The 23013-nt window shown below is 40.4% G+C and overlaps 1 protein-coding gene across 1 annotated transcript in view; it reads left to right on the top strand.

The window, feature by feature from the left end:
* mettl15 (methyltransferase 15, mitochondrial 12S rRNA N4-cytidine) overlaps positions 1-23013 on the top strand; it is a 44884-nt gene that overhangs the window by 8007 nt on the left and 13864 nt on the right. The window contains exon 3 of the mRNA XM_031846138.1: positions 15881-16017. Within this exon, the coding sequence (XP_031701998.1) occupies positions 15881-16017 (137 nt within the window). The remainder of the gene's footprint in view (positions 1-15880; positions 16018-23013) is intronic.

The following is a 23013-nucleotide window of genomic DNA, read 5'->3' as shown; positions in this document are numbered from 1 at the left end:
GTGTGTGTGTGTGTGTGTGTGTGTGTGTGTGTGTGTGTGTGTGTGTGAGAGAGAGAAAAAGAAAAAGAGAGGATGTGAGAGAAATATCTTTACAACTGATGCACGGCACAGGGGTAAACTGGAGAAGAGTGCTGCTACAACATCAATTATTGAGTTATATTTGCATGTAGGTTTAATAACAATTATTGAAATTGTATAACTCTATACTCACATGCATCCAATATTGCTAAACTCAGTGAAAATACACTGGAACCCGTCCTCGACACTGAATTGATGCTATTACACCAGGTTTTATTGCAATATTTACATTTGTTCCTGGTGTGTGAGTGCGGGTATGCTAATCAGATACATGCCCTGTGGACAGCAGATGACTCATTCCTGCAACACATCTTCAATTGGTGTTTGTGTGAGGTCCAACTGCATTATCTCAGTGGTCTTTCTTTTAAATATGTTCAGGATCATTATAAAACAAAACATTCATCATGTAGTCTAGTTACTGTTTATAACTTTTACGGTTTAGGTATGCGTATGTGCTTTGTGATTTTGATTCTTATTTTTAACAAATGGTTCCATTTCTTATCATATTATTAGACTGTGAAATTTTGCTGATAGCTAAATTCATCTTAATTTTCACCTGATTTCGACTCACAGAAAGGTTTAGCTATCACAAATGTTTATAGACATTTTCTCTTTTTTGTAAAACAGCAAAAAAGAATCATTAACTGATTCCTGAAATGTGAATTTCTATACCTTGCTGCAGTAAATAGTTTGTCATGTTCGACATGCTTCCCCTCTTGCATGAAGTTATGTTTTTAACAGCAATCTCATTTTGCGGTATCATTAAAGTCTACCGCGGGGCCCAGCCACATCTACAAATGCTACAACCAGGCTTGTCCTATTGTAAACACGAGAGATGTGTGGTGATGCGCGTGGAAGCGGTGATGTAGACAAAAGTGACCTGATCTGTAAACACCAGCCAACACACACTTGCTTTTTGTGCAGTGTCATCAAAGGTATGGCCCATTTCACAAAAGCGTTTTCTGAGCACACGCAGATCGAAAATGGTGGCAGCGTCGCGTTTCAGAAATGATTGTTTCTCTTAAATTGCAGACACATTTACGAGTCCTACTGGGCTCTCAACTGCTTATGGGGTTGCAAGTATGGCATTTTCTTTTTAAGGATTGAAAGAGGTCAAAATTAGCCAGAGGAAATTACCTCATGTTGGAAATTGCAGCTTGCACATGTGGTGAAATGGGCCCCTGGCTCAACTTGACACAGTGCAATGCAATGTCATCAGCAAGTGGTCGAATACATGCAAGTTACATGCAGACAGGGTAATTCTACTCTTTACCCGATCGTCGAGACGGAGGAGCAGATGATAGTCGCCGACTTTCCAATTCTTGGGGCCAATTTAAAGTGAAGGTGATTTAAAACCGGTCTTATTTCTCTTACTGATCTTTCTCAGCATGTGTTCCTGCATCCTAATGATCTTTTTTAAACTGCTGTTGCACCTTTTCTGATAAAGTCCGTTGCAGTGACTTTATCTGTGTATTCAACATTATCTATATTCCCAGCAGCATCCTGATGAAGTGCTGTTGTTCTCAGCTGGAGGGCTTCCACTCCTTGCCTACTCCGTTTCCTGACTAATTTGGCAGGGAAGAGCATGTCCGCTCGACACTACATGACACTACTGACCTAAACCAGTAGCAGAAATTTCCTTGCTTCCTTTTCACAGTTCTTACACAGTGTCTACCTCCACAGTTTAACCAGAGTGTCCCTGCACGGGGTTGCCGATTTTATATAAACTAGCCTATATTGCAGACACCCTGCTTAACATGAATTTCTTAAAAACCTGCTTGGTTCTTGAAAAACAAAGATGGGCACAATATTCTCCCTTGTAATACTTTTGAGGGAAAGCCTTTCTGAGAACCGTCGCATCAATTCTAACATTAAAATGTAACTCCACTTCTGTGCCGCCAGCCAGCTGTTCCGCTCATTTTCTAACGTTAGCGGACTATCCAGCCGCCAAATGAGAAAATTTAAACAACTTAATGGTCATGTACACCCACTTGTCACAGCATAGTAAAGCATGTACGATATATAATCAGTCATTAACACAGATTTACCAGATTTTGTAATTTAATTTCCATGACACAGAAAGGATAAACACTGTGGGTAGAGGGGAGGAGGGTCCCAAACGGTCGACTCTGTCTCAGAATTGGTCTTGCAAGATTAGGACTGATTTAAAACAGTAGATGGCGTTTTGAGCCATTTTCAACAAAAGCAATGCAGATAATCTTTGATAAATTTGGTATGAAATGTCAATATTAAAACCAGCATTGATCTGTGTCATCACATTACAGTCATATTATTTAATTCACAGATAACTTACAGATGTGCTTTGGCTCACACCTTCGCCTTTTGCTGATAAGTACCTGAAGGAAATATATGCACACTGGCAGCAGTGTTCGATGTGGTAAATTTTATCCTGACTGTATCAGCAGCGTCCTGCTGAGGGACAGCCCCCATTCACAAGCTTAGGTACCCTCTAGGCAGCCATAGGCTCCTGAGACTTACCATTACCCCCCAAAGACTGCTGTCAGAGATTGAAAGCTCGGGGCCGGCTGATGGTCATTTGTTCAGATCAAAGTCTGACCTTTGGTCATTTCCACCTTTACAAACGACAGATCTGTGCCAGCTCAGGGATGGAAAATATGAGCGTATGTACTGTGGGATGATTGAAATGTGTCAACCAGCCTGGTTGTAGGTCTTTGAATTGCTGCCCACATCTCTGATTTGTAGGAGCCCTGTATGAATTCATTTAAATATCATTGACACTGGGGCAATCCTTTAAGAAAATACAAAATATTAGTGTACTGATGATAATACCAGTCATGGAAAGGCCCAGGGGAACTTAATCAAAAATCAGCATAGCGCTGCACTGTAAAGCTTTCCTCAGAGCACAGCCCCTCCCCCAAGCCACTGTCCACTGCCCCCACCCCATTCCCTACTTCTTTTCATTTCAAATTGTTTTGTATACCCAGTCTTCAAACTACTGGAAGCATCTTCTTAAATGCCTAGAAGTCTTTCCCCTAATACCATGCCTTCCACCACGAATCCTTCATTTAGCGCGACTCCTCTTTGCACTCCCTAATGGACTTGGCCCTGTTCTTCTTTTGTCTTCCTTTAGTACCATGAAATTCACCTTCAGGAGAGGAAGTCATCTTTCCTGATGCTTCTTTACATTTTGTGAATATAGTTAGATGATTCCACCCCCTCTTTTCAGTTTCACTTCTGCTTTCTCTCGGGCTTTATATGGTTTGCATTGTTTCCCTGGCACACTGTATTGACAGTAGTGTCACACTGAAGAGAAATCCTTCAGAGCAGTGAAGAAGAGCAATGAAGTGTGTAATCATTTTGAATGGATCCACTGCATCATATTTGACCTTAATTCTTGTTGCCTGTTAAAACAAAGAAACAGCATTTCTTTTGGCATTTCTGTCACAGTTTGTGGCATTTCCCATTCACTGAAAGTTAGCAGTCTATATTTTGTATTTTTACAACAACGCATTTGTAGGAATGTCAGAATAACAGCAGATGAGGTTGGACGACCAGATTGAACAAGAAGTTTGTATTTTCAGTTGAGATTGGCCTCTTGAGAAAAATCACAGTATTGTTTGTTCAAACTGCTTAAAAAGGCTTATGTTTACATTCAGTCACACACCTGGAGGTAGTGTGACGTACAGGGCAGCAAAATGTCGTAGCAAGGAGTGGCAATATTCAGAGTTTCCTCCTCTCTTACCCACAGTGATTTTTTAAAAGGTGCAAGATCCGTTACTGGGAGCATTTTGAGTGCTTCTCAACGGCTTCCAACATGTCGTCGGTGTGCTGGCTACAAACTACAACTAAAGTGCTGCTAGAGCTAACAGTGTTAACCTGAGGGGGGATTGTGGGGCGCTGTCAGTTGGGACGGTGTTATCAGCTGTACCCACTGTATGAGAGCAGCTAACCAGTGGGACATGCTCACATGCACTAACGCGCACGAAAAGCATGTGGATCTTGTGCTTGATATGATTGTCACATTTCTTAAAAGTACATACTCCTTCTCCCTCATTGAAAAATCCAGAATATGCTAATTGTTTTTGTTCAAACATTTAACTGCTAAACCCAAGTTGTCTCCTACTTAACTGAAAAGGCCATTCTCATCTGTGCAGTGAAGGTGTCCTGTTTCCACATCACACCAAGATTGGCTTCCAAAGTAGTTGTGATGTCACATAATCATATTTATAGACTTGGACTGAGCACACCAAAACTTTCTCTTTCCAGCATATGGACATGAAAATAGCCATCTAGTGTTAAACTCTGTGAATGTCATTCTGCACAGTGAAGCTCAAATGTCCAAGAGAAGAAACAATAAGTAAAAATGATTTTTGATTGGAGGAGGACTTAAATATTGCATTAGCAAGTTTGCCAAAGCCTCCTTTTGGCAAATAACTCGGAGACTGAAATAATAATGTCAGTTTGTGAAAGTAAAATGTCAAATATAGTTCAGTCTTTATTAGGGGTGGGGGAAAAAATTGATACAGCATAGTATCACGATATTTTGCGTAGCGATATTGTATCGATACACGGACGCCAAGTATCGATCTTATATTATATAAACTATAAAAAAAATTGCTTTTTCAGTCCACTAGATGGTGCTTAGTTGTTTTCTGGTGAGGTCAGCGTGATTCCCGGGTCAGAGTTGGTCAAAACAAAGATAGAGACATCTGGCCTCACAATCTGCCAACAGTAGCCAGGCTCATGGGGGGAGTGCAGCGCATAACTGTCTCTTTGCCCTCGACGTCCACGCATCGCAAGTTATACTGAGTATACTGAGTTATATAACTACTTATATAAGTTATAGTTCATATGCTGAGTCCACACATTTGCATTCAGTTAAGTTGGACTATGTAGTAACACAAACAGTTCAGTGTGTTGGGTGCAACATTTTGCATTGTTGGTCAGTCTGTCTGACAATCTTTTTTTTTATTATTTTATTATACTATATTGATCCCTTTAAGGGGGAAATTTGTCTCTGCATTTGACCCATCCCTGTATATAAGGAGCAGTGGGCTGCCAGTGACAGGCGCCCGGGGAGCCTGGGGTTCAGTGTATTGCTCAGGTACACTATGACACGTGACACATCCCAGCTGAGGATCGAACCGGGTTAAGAGGGTTGTCTGGGAACCTTCCGGTTCCCAGACAACCCTCTTAACCCAGTGAGCCACAGTCGCCCCAAATCCTGTTTTGCTGCAATAAAAATGATTGAAGTGAGATGAACAGACTGAAAACTTTATCTTATTAGATAAAACATGTTGACATTTGGGGACATAATTTGAAGTTGAAAAAAGTAATGAATCGCAATATAGGCCTATGTTATCGCAATACTCAGAATATCGCAGTATCGTGATAATATCGCAGTATCGTGATAATATCGTATCGCGGGACCTCTGGTGATTCCCACCCCTAGTCTTTATGGATATTTACGTACCAGCTCAGGTATGACAATCGTGATTTGACCAGACTAGTCAAAGTAATGAGGAGGATTTCACACATGGAAACCCTCTGGCCCCTATTTTCAACCCCAAACTAACCTGCTAGACTCTGGGAAACATTAATTTTATTATCATGAACGACGGTTACAGAGCAAAGAAGTGGGGCTGTAGTCTGTGACGAAGTCAGGATGTGTTTCCTGGAGCCACAGTGCAGAGTATACTGAAGAATCTGTTTTGTGGAGTAGGTTGTTGTGATTTTCGTTAATAAATCCTTATAGTTTAAGCCAGTTATATTGATAAAGGAACATGTCAAAAAAGGTATCTTAGATTTGATTTAGCAGACACATTTCTATAACGGTCACTGGATATTTGTTGTAGTGTATACCTGCAAATTTGAATCATGATGTTACTCAATAATTTCCTTGTTAAAGTCTGCATTCAGTTTTATGCGAAAATGAATCTTTCCAGCAGAGAAAATGTAGCTCAGTAAATCTCCAACCTGCAAGACAAAAACAGACAGTTTGGCTGGGGGGTGGGGGGGTGGAGAGTGATGACTCATGCACACAGTAGAGGTCCCTCCCTTTCCATTTCTTTCAGTATCCAATCAGTTCTTCCCCAGCTGTCACTCATGGCCACCAGATCAGATCCTCACAATGCTTTACCATCCTCTGTAAATCGCTGTATTTGCAAAGATTTACAACTTGAAAGACAGATACAAATGCCATATTCATATCATTTGGACACATACCGTTACTTGATAATGTGATTTGCAGTGCAAATCATAATCCTCTGCATCTAAGATGCTTTGGTCATGCAGTGGCCCTCAAATTCAACGGAAACACACATCAACACATATTCTGATCCTCCAGAAGAGATTTTAAAGTTGCTACTTAATGCATATTAAAATATGTTTTAGTTTTAATAGAAAAAGTATAATACTTAGATAGTTCTCCAAGAAGCTAGATGAATTACTCATTCTTTTAAAATGAAATTACTTTCAGATTACTTTTTCAGAACACAGGCAGCCTATAAGGCAGCAGAAAGACTAATCGTTGCCTTGGATTGCCCACGTACAGTAAATATTGAGTTATTGGCTCATAGTTTCAGAGAAGATACAAGTGCCTGCTATCCGTGTTTCTCCAGGGATCTCCTCATCACCACTGTGGTGTAAGAGCCAGGAGTCCTTGAAGTGGGCGGATGCTTGACATGGGCTTTATGAGCTTCATGTAGAAGACAGGGACCAGGGTTTTCCTCTTTGCAGTGAGATTTGAATTGAAAAATACAACAAATGTAACTGTAGAACATCGGCAGAGCTGGCATAAATTATCTGAAAGTGGTGGGGAGAGAAAAAGAGTACATAAGGAGAAGAAGGAAAAGGAAGAAGACGTGAGGGGGTTGAGGATGTTGTGGTGTTTGACTTGGGGCGAGTAGAGTGAGTGGAGGTTACATTACAACATTACAAGAGGCTTCATAATATATCATCAGCCGTACATGGAGCTTTACAACTTTAAACTAAAGTTTAGGCTCCAAAAAGATGACGTCCAAAGAAGAAGTAATCAAATGTCTTATGGTAAAAGAGCAAGATCGATTCTTCTGAATAGCATTCATTTTTTTCCTAATTATTGTCTGCTACTACAGTGCATGTTTGGGGATACGGAGCATGGGTCATTCAAGATCTAAATCGACTTGGTTCTCGTCACTGTGTCATTTCAGATTCATTCGGTGCAAGATCACTCTATAATTGAGCAGCACATCATGTAAAGGAAGGTGCTAGGGAGGGACTGGTGTTTTTGATAACATCTAGGAAAATCTCCAGGGGCTTGGATAACGTTGCACAGTCTGTCTTCATGTCCACCGTCATGTAACAGGGTGACGTCGGCACTCAAGCCACATAATCTAGGGCTTGCAAGGGAGTTAAAACAATAGCTTTAAATGCAATCATTCCAGTAAGACAAACAACCAGCCAACCATCCATTAAATTAGGAGTCATTAGGACTTCTAGCTTGGCATCCTACTTCAGCGATTGTGACCCTAAATAGTGATAAAGTGATGCGTAATCAGGGCTCTAAAGTCTTGACTGATTACACTGACATTTTAGTTGGGAACACCAGCAGGTAATTTGTGTGCGACATTGCTGCTTCTGCAGAATGATTGCAAACGGCTCGTGTATTTAAATAGACAAAGTTTCAATACCAGTTGGATCTCTATCCATTTAAAACAAATAAGCTGACTGGCTCTATCATTACAGTTGTGGTTAACCATCAAATCTGCCCAAGCTTTGCTGTAGGCTTGCTCTTTAGTATATTGTGGCGCTGAATAGTATCATTAGATTGCAATAGTATTGGATTACAATAGATTGTCCTGATATACCTAATAGAGTGGCCACTGAGTGTATGCATTCATGGAAAAAACTAATTAGCAGTATTAGAAGTTTTGTCAAATACATTTTTTTGTGTTACTGTGCTGTTTGAGAAGCGGCATTTAGGATTCACTTTACCCACAACATGACAAAACGTATACCTCCGACTCTAGTGGTATCAGGCCATAGTTTGATTTCCACTTGTCAAGTTTTGTTGATATGTTTCTCTGAAAAATCTGCTGCCACCCAAGTACAGTGAAGGTGAGCGGTATTTCTGTTGTGGTGCTCATTCCCACAATTCAAAGTGATACATTCACACCTACAGGCAAAAAAAACATTTGTTCGTCACCAGTTTACCTAACCTGAGGGACAATGTTGAGTATCCTCTGACAGCTCCCACATCCACGGCTGCCCAAGGATCAGCACCTTGGACAGCGGTCATGGCACACTTGTGTTCAAAATGCAAAAAATGATCCACCTGAGCTGAAAGCAAGAGGATCAATCGATCGTCTTACACCTTTACAACAGCTGATCATAATATCATTTTGGATTGATTAAGTCTTTAGTTCACTGTAGTCTGGTTGCCATCCAGGAGCCTTCAGATAGGTTCAGCCTCATTAACCAGAGCTCCTGCTCGTATTAGAAAAACAAAAGCACTTGAGAAACAAGTTTATACTATATTATCTTTGAAAAATATACACATAACTATAACCGTTTCAAATCACCTCTCTGGGAAAGCGAGCTTCGCTTGCATTCCATTGGAATTGTTTGTCATCCCATTCCCTGTTTAAAGGTGTTATTTCTTGTCTTTGTTCAAGTATCCTGCTGCTATTTTGTCAAATTAAATTTAGTTCATGGCAGTTTCATGTCCTTGTTATTTTTCCTCATCCCAGTGACCAGCAAATCAGCCACATAATCATGTAGTGCATGCGTGCTCAGGTGGAATCATGATCATAGTCCTCGTACAGTAAACAGATTTTGTGTTTGTGTTTTGTTAAAGACAAGCTGTGGGGTCGCCCATACATTTGCATTACAGTGCTGTGTGACATAAAGTGAGCTAGTAGAAGTTTCTTGTTGAAATGTCTTCACTTCTGTGCTCTTTCTTTTATGGATTTTTATTTCTGGAGGCATTATATTATTGAATGGGGATTTCTTGTTATTCCTCGCAACCTAAAATACTGACAAACTAAGGACCAGCTTGGATGGCAGTGGGTTTCCCTTTACTAAACAGGACATTTCATTGTGTATTATGGTTTTCATACATGTAGTGTATTTTCCTGTCTGAAGTGCTTTTTCTTCTAACCAAGTAGCAACTGTAATAAAGCAGTTTTAACTGACTGTTGATTCATTTTACATTTCAAAGTTACTTTGTGCTGCTTATGTAGACCTAAACAATATTTTACTTTGGCCAATGTCACATATTTGATCAACACTATTGATTTTCTCGCTTCTCCACAAATACAGTAAATAAGCTGCCTTATGTCCATGGCTCTATGCACCTTTATGAATCTTTCCTGAGCTTAAAGGCAAACCCAGGAGGAACATAAAGACACTTAACCGTGCTTATGTCTTTCATAACAGCCTAGATTGTGTCTGAAATTGGCTATATATGGTGTTGGGAGACACTGTGACAGACGGACTAGCCAGCTTCCTGAAATTGTTTAGATAGTTTTCCAGTATGTCTTCTGCCTTGTGCTACACTGAGAGCACACACTTGTGTAGACCAATAGCCTATGTCCTGTTGCAGCCAATCCAAAAAAGGGATGTCAAAAACAGACTGCCCAGTTAGTATTTGTGACTTTGTTTTCCCAGAGAAAGAAAGCTATCGTGAAGAAAGTCAGACACTTCAGCAGCTGAAGATATTTCTCTCAGACGTTATGTGCATCAAATCTTTAATGTGATCCTCACTTTCAGTGTCCATGGTTGCCATTGAAAGCGGCACAGTCCTATTTTATTCTGTGTCTCCGTGGATAGCCTGTGCAGTATTTGATACACATTTACTACCAGTCTATGTCAGTCTATGGTTCGTCAGCCGCTCACTCTCCCAGTCCTCATGGGAAGATCCCTGAATTGCATTTGCAGTTTGCTGTTGCTTCTTTTGCAAAATCGTGTCAGCAGTGTTTTATGATTGTTTAGATCAAGAGCTGACCATTCACAAATGTATTTGGTGAAAGCTGTGATAGTTTATTGATAGTTTTTGCTATTGCTTTTAAGAGTGGCATTTGATTATAGGTGCAACATGATTTTTTTATTTATTGGCAGGACAAGATAACTAACTGAAGACATTAATCTGGGTCTTGTATCATCTTGGGAGCATGAATCTCTGAATGAGTTATTAGTTGCAACTCTAATTACGTGTGAACTTCTCAGAAGTGTGTTTGAACATGTCGGTAGTGTTTACATAGTAGAATCATGCCTTCATTAGGTTTTGTTTGATCCCCAGCAGTATTAAAACTTTGCCAGCCTTGTTATACCTGTGCGTACATGTCTGTAGGTCGGGGAGCATTTCCAGCTAAACAAACAATGCGGCCCAGCCTACTTGTTTAAAAAACGTGAGCAGAAACGGCAATCTGCATGGTGCAATCTGAAAAAAAAAGGGGCTCGACTGAGATAAAACCAAAAGATAAAAAAGTAGAATAAATACATTATATGTAGGTGGACACAGTCAGGCTTCAATACCACTTAATCAAATCGTCACCCCCCCCCCCACCCATTTAAAGGCAGCAGATAGTTTCTTAAAGAGTCCAGATGCAACAAGTGGGACAGATCAAAATCAAATCAATTTCATATACAAAAATCGTTCACAGTTACCAAAACCCTACTTTAAAACAATTGTGACAGTGAATTTGACATTTTTTTATTTTACTCTTGTATTTCCTTTTTCTTTTTTCTTACAGCCCTTTTACATCTTTTTTTTTTGCTCAGCACCAGCACACAGTTAATCATATGCCACCCACAATTAGAATGATAAAGTTCACCAAATTAGAACTCACCCTTTGGGGACCACGAATATCAGCACCAAATTTCATGCTATTTATCGTTTCATTAGTGTTCATGACATTCAACTGTAGACCAAAGTGTTGGACTAAAGGACTGTGGGACTAGCAGACGTTGCCACCCTGTAAATAATCACAGGCCTTATTATCTAAAATGTTCAAATATTACACATAAACAAACTTGTTGTATGATCTCTTTGTAATCTCCCACAAACAGCCTCACCCCCTTACAGGAGGGAAGCATAGAGCCAGCACAAAGCTTTGCCTTATAGGATGTAGAGTTTCTCCTATTAAGCAGTTTTGACACCTACAATCCTGAATCCCACACAAAAACTGACCTTATTTCCTTATTAGTGAAAAAAACTAAACGTGGAATAACACCATGACTTAATGATTCTTATTTGAGCTCTGATAAAGTTCTGTAACAGCTGGGTCACTTCTTCCTTCTTCACAGAACTCCTATGATTCATTTCTGTTTCTAATTGGCATACGCAGCAGGGGACACATGAAAGAAAAGTACAACTAAAATATTCTTTAAGTCTCTACTGGCTTTTTCTTTATGGCTTCTAAATTCAATAGGATTCGTTGATTCTCACTTATTTGTTTGACCTCCAAACAACAGATTGGTGTTTTTGAACGCAAATTAGCGAATGCAGTTTTTCTTCTCTGTGTAGATTTGTGTTGTTCTAACTAGTTCAAATACCTCCTCAAGAGCCGTTTATTTAAACTTGTGCCAAAAGAGTGCAAACAGCACTGAATAGACGAGGAATGAAAGTATTTGTCGTAACTCTACAGCATTCCTCTGACAAAAGAGAGATTATCTGAACATAAAGAGAGGCATTTGGAAGCAGCCCTCTGGCAAAGAGTTTTGTCAATATTTTTGGGCTCCTGTATCACTTGTTCACTCACTCACTCACTCACTCTCTTACTCACTCTCAGACACACAGGTAGTATGTTTAGTACACTTTGAATTTAGGTAGATGAGCCAAAGAGCTGCGTGCCTCTCTGACATCGCTGATCACCATCAATATAATCTCTTGACAGAGTAATTGCGGGACACTTTCATGCCCTTTGAGTTTGTCTGCTCTCACTGACCATCTGTTTTGTGCACCACACCCTCACCTCCACCTCCTACACGCTCGACTAATATACACACATATCCCAATCATTTAAATACAGTAGAGAGACGAAAAACACACTTTTACAGACTCTTTACACATTTCTTAAGAACAGTTGATATCGGAGAAATACAGAAGTTGTCATAAGGGGGTTCAAAAATGAATTCATTGTCAGATAGTCTTGATATTGTTTGAGCAAAGCAGCAGTTTTAACTGTGACATTGATGTCAAGTGCATTAAGGCAACAGCCAGACACACTCTGAAGTCGATAAAACCATCATCATTCCCGTAATCATAACCTCCACCTTCATCTCTTCATAACATGCTCTCGTGTCGCAAACTGGCTAAAATGTGTGCTCACTTGTGTCTCGCCATGAACTTTGTGTGACAGAGAAAGAAATGCAAACCGGTTACCTCCACTCTTGCCATGGCAACGGACGCGACAAGAAAAGCGATCCTGTACCTGTGTATCTGTCTCCCTAATGGTCTGTGTGTTAGTGTAACAAGATCTGTAAAAACTCCCCTCAATGACATTTTAGATCCCCCACTGTAACTGACCTGGGCTGGGGAGTCACAAGTAGGATTTAGGTGAGTACTCGGCCTTCTCTCAGGTTCCTGTTCCCCTTTTCCTAATGAATTCAACCACAAGACGACTTGAGATGAGGCCCCTTTTTCCACATGGCCAGGATATTATTTACTGTTGTATGAGCTGTATTATGTTTTCAAATTCTCAATAAGGAAAAAAAGAGTCCTTTCCCCACATCATCTATGTTTGTAAAATCCCTCTAAATAGATGCTCTAACCTGTTTTATTGTATTAATAAAGCAAATGAGTGACTGTAATGTGTTTACATTTTTCTTTTTGGGAAGAAAAGCTCTCGTTAAGAATGCTATGGGGTGACTGCTGAAGTGTCCTGTGTTATAGCACCTTGCAGCTTCACTGTCGGTCTGCGCCACTTGGACCACTCCTAACTCTCCTATTCCCTCTGCTGGGAAAGGCAGATATTACACACGCTAAACGGAGTACAAAACAGACTTCAGTAATTACTTGTGTTTGGAGAATCATCTCTGCATGTAGAGACTGAGGTGATCCACGTTGTGTTCCGGCTCAATTCCAAACTGCTGCATTCGCTAGGAAGGCCCGGTCTAGGCGACAGCCTCGCTGACACCCCTCCGGATGAAATATCAATGTGAATGACTCACTACCAAGTTTGATGTCAATCATCCTTGCAAATGCCAAACCCATTCCCACCAAATCTTTTCAAGAAGTAGTTTTGTCCATCTGGTGGCAAAAGCAGCAGGCTTTTTAAAAAAGAGGGAAGATTTTCACAACAGCATTCTGGGCTTTTGAAGAAGCTTGTTTTCCCTCAGGGCAGGGGGACTAGATTTTCAATTTGCTTTATAAATTACCTTGTAAACATCCAATTCTCCATTTTTGTTTTGCACCCACTTCATTTCTAGCTTAGTTTATTAGGTGTGTGAGTGAGTAAAAGGGGTGAAACGTGTACTAAACCTCATACAGATGCATAGTGTCCGTGCTCAGTGCACCAGTGATACAAATGTGAAGTATTTATATTTTCAACCAACCAACCTCGAAGATTATTGAGCATCAGTTGGCAGTCTGCATTTGCAACAGTGGGAAAAAAAGCAAGCTTTACCTTTGGTATTTGGGCCACAGCTTCCATAGGATGTGACAAAGCATTGTTGTGACAAGTGCTGCACACTCCAGTAGAGGACCAGTTTGTCTCCTGGTTGCTTGTGTCGACTGTTTCGATAAAAGCCAGCCTACTTTGCTGTTTGTGTTTCTGTTTTCCTTTTCCTTTTTTGTATTGAATAGCACAACAGGCAGGTTCATTATGCGTGTGACTCATCCCACTAGCCCACACCCCCTCCCCATCTGCTGCTGTGCGCTGGAAAGGAGAGGGAACCGCCATTGATCACTTCTTCCCTCACACATGCACGCACACACCCCGCCTTCAACGTCACTATCAATCGACATGTTTAATGTTTTTGTCGGGAATAGCTGGCATTTCCTTTTCTGTCATTTTACATCTTTTCTCTGTCATTTGCTGACATTATAATAAATCCCAGAGCAGGCATTTAAAAAATACAAAGTAAAGCATAATCCAACAAATTATTCAAACAATCTCAGACTGTTCAGTCAGTGCAGTTTTTTTTTTTTGTAGCAGTGGCAGTCAGGAAATATATAAGGAAATATGCCTAGACAGGAGAAGTTTTGTTGAGTTCACAGCTGCCTGATAATCTAAGATGTTGTGGCAGAGTGGTTGGCAGGTATTGGACATATTCTGAATATTAGTATTCAGAATATGTATAGTTCTATAAACTATAAAGATGGGATGTCATTCATACAAAGTGCAAATTCTAGGTATCCTTAGCTGATTTTCAACCGTATTACTTATACAGCAGAGTGCTCTAGTAATCGTCATCTCACACGTCGTTCTTGGGCCAACCCAAAAGTTAGTTCAGCAAATAGCCGGTGTCATTTTGAGGATAAATTAAGAAATGCTCTACTGGAGTAACCAAATGGCTATAATACGTTTTCCAATAGAAACTATGACAATGTTTTTGGTGGCATGTATAAAAAATGATGAAGAGACGAGATCCCTCAGGATCTGTCTGATTGAGCTTGGTAGCTGATTGATTGATTGCATTGTACTTTTGCTTTTTAACCAGAGTAGCAGATAGGAAGGATGTGAAACTCAATCTTTCTGGAAAGTGCTCAAAACTGTACTATTGGTGTCAAAGTCTTCAGTTTTTTGGACGACTAATAAGAGATGCCTCCCCCAAGTTTTCCTTCAATACATGCCTTGCGCTCTCATTGGCTGTGGCTCCCCGACAGGTCAGACATTTTGCCTGCTAGGCGATACATCTGCAATCCTCTTTGTTAACGTCTTTTAACAGCAAGCACCGAGCCAAACGTTTTCGGTGTTTTCATCTTAGAACCTCAACCCTTTTCTCAGTGTGTTTTCAGTTCATAGTAGTTAATTCTAACCCTTTTTGGTTGCTTAGAAAGTATTATATAGTTAATCAGAGTTCAGTTGTACTTAGCTCCAACCTCTCGCGTCACTTCTTGTTTGCAAAAAGCCAAAAAGATGTTAACAGCCTAAAACCAAGATGGTGACGGAAAAAAAGCTAAACTCAAGGCTTCAAAACGGCAGCCCACAAACCAATCGTCCATTTCTTATTCAGAGTCTGGGGTTGCCCCTCTCTCCATCTCTTCGTCCACTCTTCAATTTTGTAGGAGCTCTTTATCCGTATACTCTGGCTAAAATAAATAGGGCTATACATTTAAAAACCTCATCCACATTGTCGAAATCATCTAAATATTCAGCCATGACATTGGAAATCTGTTTGATAAAGCTAAGCTAGGCTTTCCGTACACCAACACAAAAAACTCTGCCTGGCTGTCTCTCACGTTTTCACTGCTGACTTCCAGCAAAACACCACCTTGCCAGATTTAAGATTGAGACTTCTTCTTGAGCGAGACATTTATAACACCAATAGGAGTATGTCTGTTGCAAAAAAAAAGCAGTTTTAGTTGATGTAAGTGACGATGCAAGCTTGCCTGTGTACCATTGCAGCTCTCGCTCAAAAAAAAAGACATTTTTTGTCCTTATTAGTCAGTTGGACACAAAAATCATGGGATAATAGGGTCCAGGTTTAGAAATACCGAAGTTAACATTTAAATACTGAGATAAGACAAATACAATAACAAAATAACACTTGTCAGTGCACCACTGTGAACTAAACACTTGCAAACTAACATTGTGAAGATAAGATCATGATTAATTGTGTATATGGAGTCCTAGTGTGAGAAGAATGTGTTGTTTTCTTGCTTTCTCACATGTAGGTGGTCCTGGACATGACATTTGGAGGTGGCGGTCATACCAAAGAAATACTGAATATGGTTCATGAAGTCACAGTCCTGGCCTTAGACCGAGATCCTACAGCCATTGCTCTGGCCCAGCAGTTAGCCAAGGAACACTCGTAAGTGATTTATAATAAAAGATTAACTAGACCAAAACACAAGAAAATGTTTATGTTATAAGCCGTCTTGACAAATGTTTATACTAAATACATTTACCATCATTTTTTATTGTTGCTGCTGACAGCTTGACCATTTTGAGCAGTGTTGTGGTCATTATTTCTTAAAACGTACAGTAGGTGTGATGTAGTATTGCAGTTCTTCCTGTGTTTCTCACTTCTTGCATATTCTGAGCCCGATCAAATACTGCTGGCCAAGATACAGCCCATGAGTTTCACCAACCAATCACATCCCTTCCTCCTTCTTAACTTAAAGCTTTTCTCCCCCCACGCAAAGCTGGTGGGCCCGGCATGTCATTTGTCAGAGTAAGAGCCCACGCCTGCAGTGTGAAGGAGATGCTGCCTCCCACGGAGGATCTATAAGATATGAGGAAAGGGGGGGGGGCGGGAAGTAGAGAGAAGCCCAGAGAAGTTAAAAAGTGGAGAGAGAGAGAGAGAGAGAAAAAGAAAATGAAAACACGAGAGTGAGAGAACAGGGAGACACGAGGACACAATGCCAGGGTGAGAGGGAGTGTGTGTGAGCATGAGCAAGGCGCGGGAGGATGAAAATGAGATGTTCCTAAGACCATGGCGTGGGAAGGAATCCTTTTACGTAGATTCTGGGGAAACCTCTCTCAAGGGAATCTGCCAGAGAAATGTGCCTGTGAGCAGGGAATGACAATTAAGAGAGAGAGAGAGAGAGAGAACATTGTATTCTGTCAGCAGCAATATACCCCTGCTGTAAACTCTTCCACGCCTACTCGTGATGCAAGTTGAGAGAAGCTAGAGAAATCCAGCAATTAACCAATATTACTGGAAGCCTGAGTAAAAGACCCTGGCAGCCTACGCAGTGCATCCACACAACAGGGTTAGAGGATTTTCTCTCGCCTCTGTACTCCCATTTCTTGAGGAAAGTAAAACCTCACTGCAAACTGTTGACTGTCGGTGTGAATCTGAACCCAGTTGTACAGTACAAAAAGAATAATTTCACCTCCTAACGTTTATTTAAAAGCATTAGTTTATGACAGTAACCCTCCGTTCCCTGATGTCTTTAATGGGATTTGTCTTGTGCATGTTGAGCCTCGCTATTCTCTGCTTTTTACCATTCCTGTTGTTGCTATGACTTCCCTGCGCTTGAAGCTACGCAGGAGTTGTGCCCACAATAAATGTTATGAATCTGAAAAGGCACCAAGCATTATTGAAAAGCCCGGTAAGGCAAACATTGTATTTACATGTGTGCATATGGGCTCACAAACAGACTGATGAGATGTGGTATTAACTGTTTGTATGCACATTGTTGATTTTTATTTAAGTGCCATGCCACATCAGGATAGTAGAATCTGAAAATGTTCTCTGTCTTCTTTTTTAAAAATGTTTTATTTTCCTATCCTATAACAAATTGCATGTGCTGTGAGTAATGCTATCACCGACTGCGGTAGCAGAGGCTAGGAGCAGTTAACGTTGTCGATTGAAGAAATCTGCCAATTCAAAAGTTATTTCTGCGACTCCATTAGCTTGAACTGCTCATCTCATCCACACGTGTTGCCATTCTTTATCGCTATTTTTCATGGATGTAGTTAGCTATGTAAGAAGATGACATCGCCATTTTTAGTTGAGATTCAGACAGAAAACAGCGCAGCAGGGGGCTGCGTTGTTGGGGGTATTTAGTTCGAGGTACCGGTGAGTGCCATGCTGGATGACGTTGCATTGCAGCAACATTTCAGACTGGTTGAACTTTTATGCCGGATGACCCAGCGTTGTTTTGCCAGACCCCTCTGCACCCCCGCTGCATACTGACTCCGTTCAAATGATTTAGAGTGCTGTGTTTTGTCACGCAGGGCCAACGGTGTGAACATGGCCTTAATCCAGCCCTCTAAATTCTGACTGGTCGACCATTTAAAAAGGGCCTTGTAAATAATGTAAACGACGGCGGGACTACACACACGCGCACACACACCAGACGCTGACGCTGTTGTTTTACTCCTCACGTCTCTTTTGCTCCCATAATGCCGGCATGCTATCTAAAAATCACACGACGGAGCAGCGTTATGCAGCCGTAGTTTGGTTCAGTGTGAAAAAGCTAAAGCCGGCGTGATGGCGCATCTTCTTTATGGCAGTATTGCGGAATCTGTGTTGAAGTGATCGGGGTCTTCCTGGATAAGAGAGCATCGCTCTCCCACCTGAATAAAAGAAGGTGAAAAAAACACACAAAACGAGAAATTCATGTGGCTTAATTGTTAGACAGCGGGGCTGGTATTGTTTTCACCGTGTGAGTCTATGGTTGAGTCATCATGGCAAAATGTGGTCCTGGAGACACCTACTGTATCAAGAACTACCACAGAGGCGGTTGAAGAACTTTGCCAGTTGGTTATTTTCCTGTCTGTCTGTCTGTGGACAGATTTTTTCACCGTGACAGCATCACAAGTGTTCAAGATGCAGTCACAAATCTTTACAGCTTGTGTAGTTGACATCAAAATGAAGGTAGAATTCAAAGATGGGCATGTTCCAAGAAAGATTTGCTTCTTTTTCTTCACCATAGAAAGAAAATGTCGTAGTCTTTGCACTATTCAGTACAAAACTCAAGTCGGCCATTCTCTATATATATACGATCAATCACACAGCATAGACAACATCCAGGGAAGTGTAGATTTCCACATCTGTAAACTGTCCTGATCTGTGATGCAACATTTTCTAACTGTTCAGAAAAAAAGCCTTTGAACCAAGAAATAAAGACGATGAAACTAGAGACCATCTTGCGATGGGATCACACCAGACCCCACGGTTAATCGGCCCAGGGGCGTAAAGTGCCGCAGCAACGCTGTCGTGGCTGGTGAAGTGGACAAACAGAACGGAAGCATTGAACTTTTATTGGTGACATTTCAAGGAGACGATGGCAAGGCCACCAACAAGAGAACAGCCAATAAATCACAAAATTCACAATTTTTATAACATGCATTAGGTCAGCTGAAGTAGCACAAATTGAAATTTTGAACAAAACATGATTTGTGTATGTTTGTCTTGTGTTTGTTGACTCTTTCTGCCTTTCTTCTTCTGTGGACTGTAGATATTTCCATCACTGCTCCCCTGCTGAAAACAATCAATCAGCATCTTGTCTTTGGCTTTTTGCAGGTAAAGGAACTGAGCGGGTCAACACAAGGGAATATTTCAGGCTTGATTTGTGAAGAGGCAGCATCGTGTTGAACAAGAATGCAGTCAAACAGAGTCTGCTGTGAAGGTTCCTGAGGTCCAAACTGAAGGGCGAATTCACAAAAGGGTTGCGCAGCTTTTGTGGCGCCAAACCTGCAAAAATAGAACTAAAAGCAACCTTGTTATTCTCAAAGCACCCACAAAGGATGAAATGCACCCCTAAATGCACTGCCAAGCAAATAGCTTCTCAGTGTTCCTGTGCTATTTGCCCATATTTAAGTATGGTAATATGCATTAATTTGGTGCAAAATTGGCACTTTTCATTTAAATGAGCCTCATTGCAAAAACAGTACAATTCTTAAAGATCCGCCATAATAGCCACATGCAGTAAACTGAAATTATTAGTCTTCAGAGAGCTGGTGAGTGTATTAGGGCTGTTCAAATTAGCCAAAAATTAAGTTAGAATATTCATTTTTATAAACACAACGCTCAGTTTCTATTGATACCTGTTGCTTTGACAGCTCACAATGGACGAGGTACAGCTGTGCTTTCTGCTTAAAAAGTATGTAACAAGACAGCAAGTACTACTCGGCCATCTTTTAAGTGGCTCTCTGCCTCGGCGCTCACTGAATGCATCGCATGACCGGAGTCACGTTGTGTGACTGCGGTTTATTTTTCTCTCTGCCATTGTTCGGCCTACTGTGATCTTTGCACAGAGGGAACATTTATACTTTTCCACATGGATAATTGCAATCAGATGCAGAAAAGTGAAAAAATTGCACTCGGCTGCAAAACTGTATGGATGCGTTCGCGCTGTAATATAATAAGTGCGATGTCATTTTTGAATTGGACCATTAGGCAGATAGCGGTTGCAAATGACGCGCGGTTTTACAGTATCAGCGGCCACAACCTATTCTTTGTGAATTCACCTGTGAATGTGCTCTCCTTCCAGATGGACACGACCAAGTTAATGCAAGGGCATATTTAGTGAAGGGAGGACATTCTAAAGTGTAGCCAAATGCTTTATGCAAAGTAAACAATGTCTTAATTGAGCTTGATGTTTTTTTTTTATTGACCTTGGAAATTAAAGTTTGAGAATAAAGATACATTATACCCTATTCTACTATACTTTTCCAATTTGTTTAGATACAATTTAAAACTTGTTTGGTAAAAGAAAATCCTCTTTAGTGTAGATATTATAATGTAATATATCAGATCAATATTTCGGATTGGAATGGATTATTGATTTCTTTCTGGCGTATGCCTCCCTGTAATTTTGTAGCTTTTAAACCTTATAGTGTCTGTTAAGTGGATGGCCAGGTGCAATTGTAAGTGGAATGTACGTAAAGACAAAATTAGACTCAAATTTGCATGGGGCAATGCAGCCTGATGCAAAGATGTGCCCCTGCAAGTTGAAATTTTTCGTTTTTTCCAGTAGTTGGTTGTAAACCAAAACATTGAAAAGTAAAAAAAAATAAGTATGCGGAGAATTCAAATGTCAGTTTGACTTTATTTAAACTTGTAACGTTTAGTTTTACCGATGGTTTCTTCACTAAAAAAGGACGCTACAGAGTAAATGGTTATTTACTGACATTTTATTTTTGGTCATTGGATCCACCATCGACTAACACTAGTATCATCAGCTCTGGCTCTTAATCTTTGTCACTGGCATTTCACATATCCCATGATTCAATCTCGGAAGCTTTGGACTGTCTCTGTGTGAGTTTCAGGAAGATCATATTCAGTGATAGGTTGATCCTGTGGGATGCCAGAATAACAAAAACGTGCATGATGTCAATGTTGTGGGGTGCTACAACTAAAAATAGCTCAGATAACTTAAGCAATTATGAGCCCACACTTGGACCTCAGCACATACACCACTGAAACTTGTCCTCTTTAATAATATAAGACCTTACGTAAGGCATTTATATCTCCAACACTGTGTCTAAGCCACATAAAGAAGTTAATAATTTAGAAATGTTATATAACTGTTTTGCATATTTTTATATCCTTCAGTGGCTTACAAAAACGTGTTGGTGAAGAAGTCGCAGTGTCTAGTGGAAGGTAATGTTCATCACCTGCATGTGGGTGGACACATAGACTACAGAATTGTAATTGCCACGATTACGTGACATGCCATGATTACAAGCCTTTGATTAGTATGATATAGCTTTCAGTATTGTATAAAAGCTAGCGATTACGATAATTTATGTTATATAGTCTGTGTGTGTGTGTGTGTGTGTGTGTGTGTATATATATATATATATATATATATATATATATATATATATATATATATATATATATATGGCCTTCAAATTGTTTTGTTTTTTTAAAGTATTCATAATTGTATTTGAAAGGATTTACAGAAATGTAATAGAAAGACTTTTTGTATTAGAATGCTGAGTTGGATCAGCTCACTTATTTTCACCTTTTCCCATTCATGCATATAAACTGGGCAGGGTTGAGAACACTGCTTCATAACGTAGAGTAGTTTAACACTTGGACACATAACACATAAACTCCTCCCATAGCTGCCTTCAGATAAAGCTGTGCGGTCCCACTCAGTCTGAAGCTCTTGCCTAAGTTGCTCCCCTCAACCCTCTTTTGCCAGTATGCTGGTCGGCGCTGCGCACAAAAGCACCGCAAAAATGTGTCTGCAGTTACACAGAGAAGGTACTCTACACAGACCAGCTCTCAATATTTCTATTCCCCAACACAACAGTCACTCTTCTCTCCCCCTGGCCATTCATGCAGATCCACTGTAGGTCAGGGAAGGGCTTTGATGATAGAGAGGGGGCCACAGAAACATAGAAAACCTACCGGAGGGCCAGATTGAGAACATGCACTTCCACCTGTAGGATACTGTATCACTCAATTAGAAGATTATAGCTATACTAATTGAATGAAAAGATCAAAATATATATTAGTAATCAAAGTTTACTATACTAATATTTCTATTTTCCTGATGGTACAAAAGTTAACGCCAACACTCAGTGCAACAACTAATATTCATGCTTGTAGGGCATTTCTATTCTCCCCTCCAATTCCATGACATGTTTCAAAGAAGCATGCATTTATCTCAAAAGCCATTGACCCTCACCCACAGGTGGATCAGTATAAAGTTCTGTCTCAATGAGATACTTCTGGCCTCTTCTGCTGCTGTGCAATAGACTGAATGTCAATATTTGTGCATCCAATCTGCATGAGCTGGAAGGCTGTCAGCTGGTTTCCCTCTTTTGCTTTTATGTGCTTCATTGTTGAGGAAGCTGCTCTCGCAGGTGTAAGTGCTGCCAAACATGCTGGCCATTGAGATTGCTAAATCCCTGGAGTGGAAAGCGGGACGCGGGTAGTCGCCTCCAAAATGGAATTCCCTTTGCTTGAAAGAGGTCTGACTTTAGTTCGCAAAGGTACGATTCTAGCGGTTTCGTGGTATATCACAGTAATATGTTTTCTATTTGTTGCCTGACTGGGCCTTTATGTAGGTTTATGGTGGCTTATTCTGTGGTCAGGAATATGAAAAACATTTTAATGACATCATGTATAAACTGAAGGCTTAAATTACTATAGGGTTTTCTTGGCCCCCAAGAATTATACAATACATGAAGATACCAGAATGCATGAAACAGTGCAGAATGTAAACGTTCTTATTGTGCAAACTGCATGAATAAAAAAAAAGATCTTGAAGCTAACGTTCTCTTAAAACCAAAATCTTTTCAGATAGTTGTATGAACACTATAAACTGACAACAGGTCAGTGGGCGACTGTACGTCGATGTAGCTGGTATTATGTTGGGATAGCAGTTTGGCTGAA

The sequence above is a fragment of the Anarrhichthys ocellatus genome, unplaced genomic scaffold (assembly GCF_004355925.1).
Source record: "Anarrhichthys ocellatus isolate YVR2014 unplaced genomic scaffold, GSC_Weel_1.0 scaffold6, whole genome shotgun sequence".
Lineage (NCBI taxonomy): Eukaryota > Metazoa > Chordata > Actinopteri > Perciformes > Anarhichadidae > Anarrhichthys > Anarrhichthys ocellatus.
The sequence above is the reverse complement of the archived record's forward strand: the minus strand, read 5'-3'. Positions and strand labels throughout refer to the sequence as shown.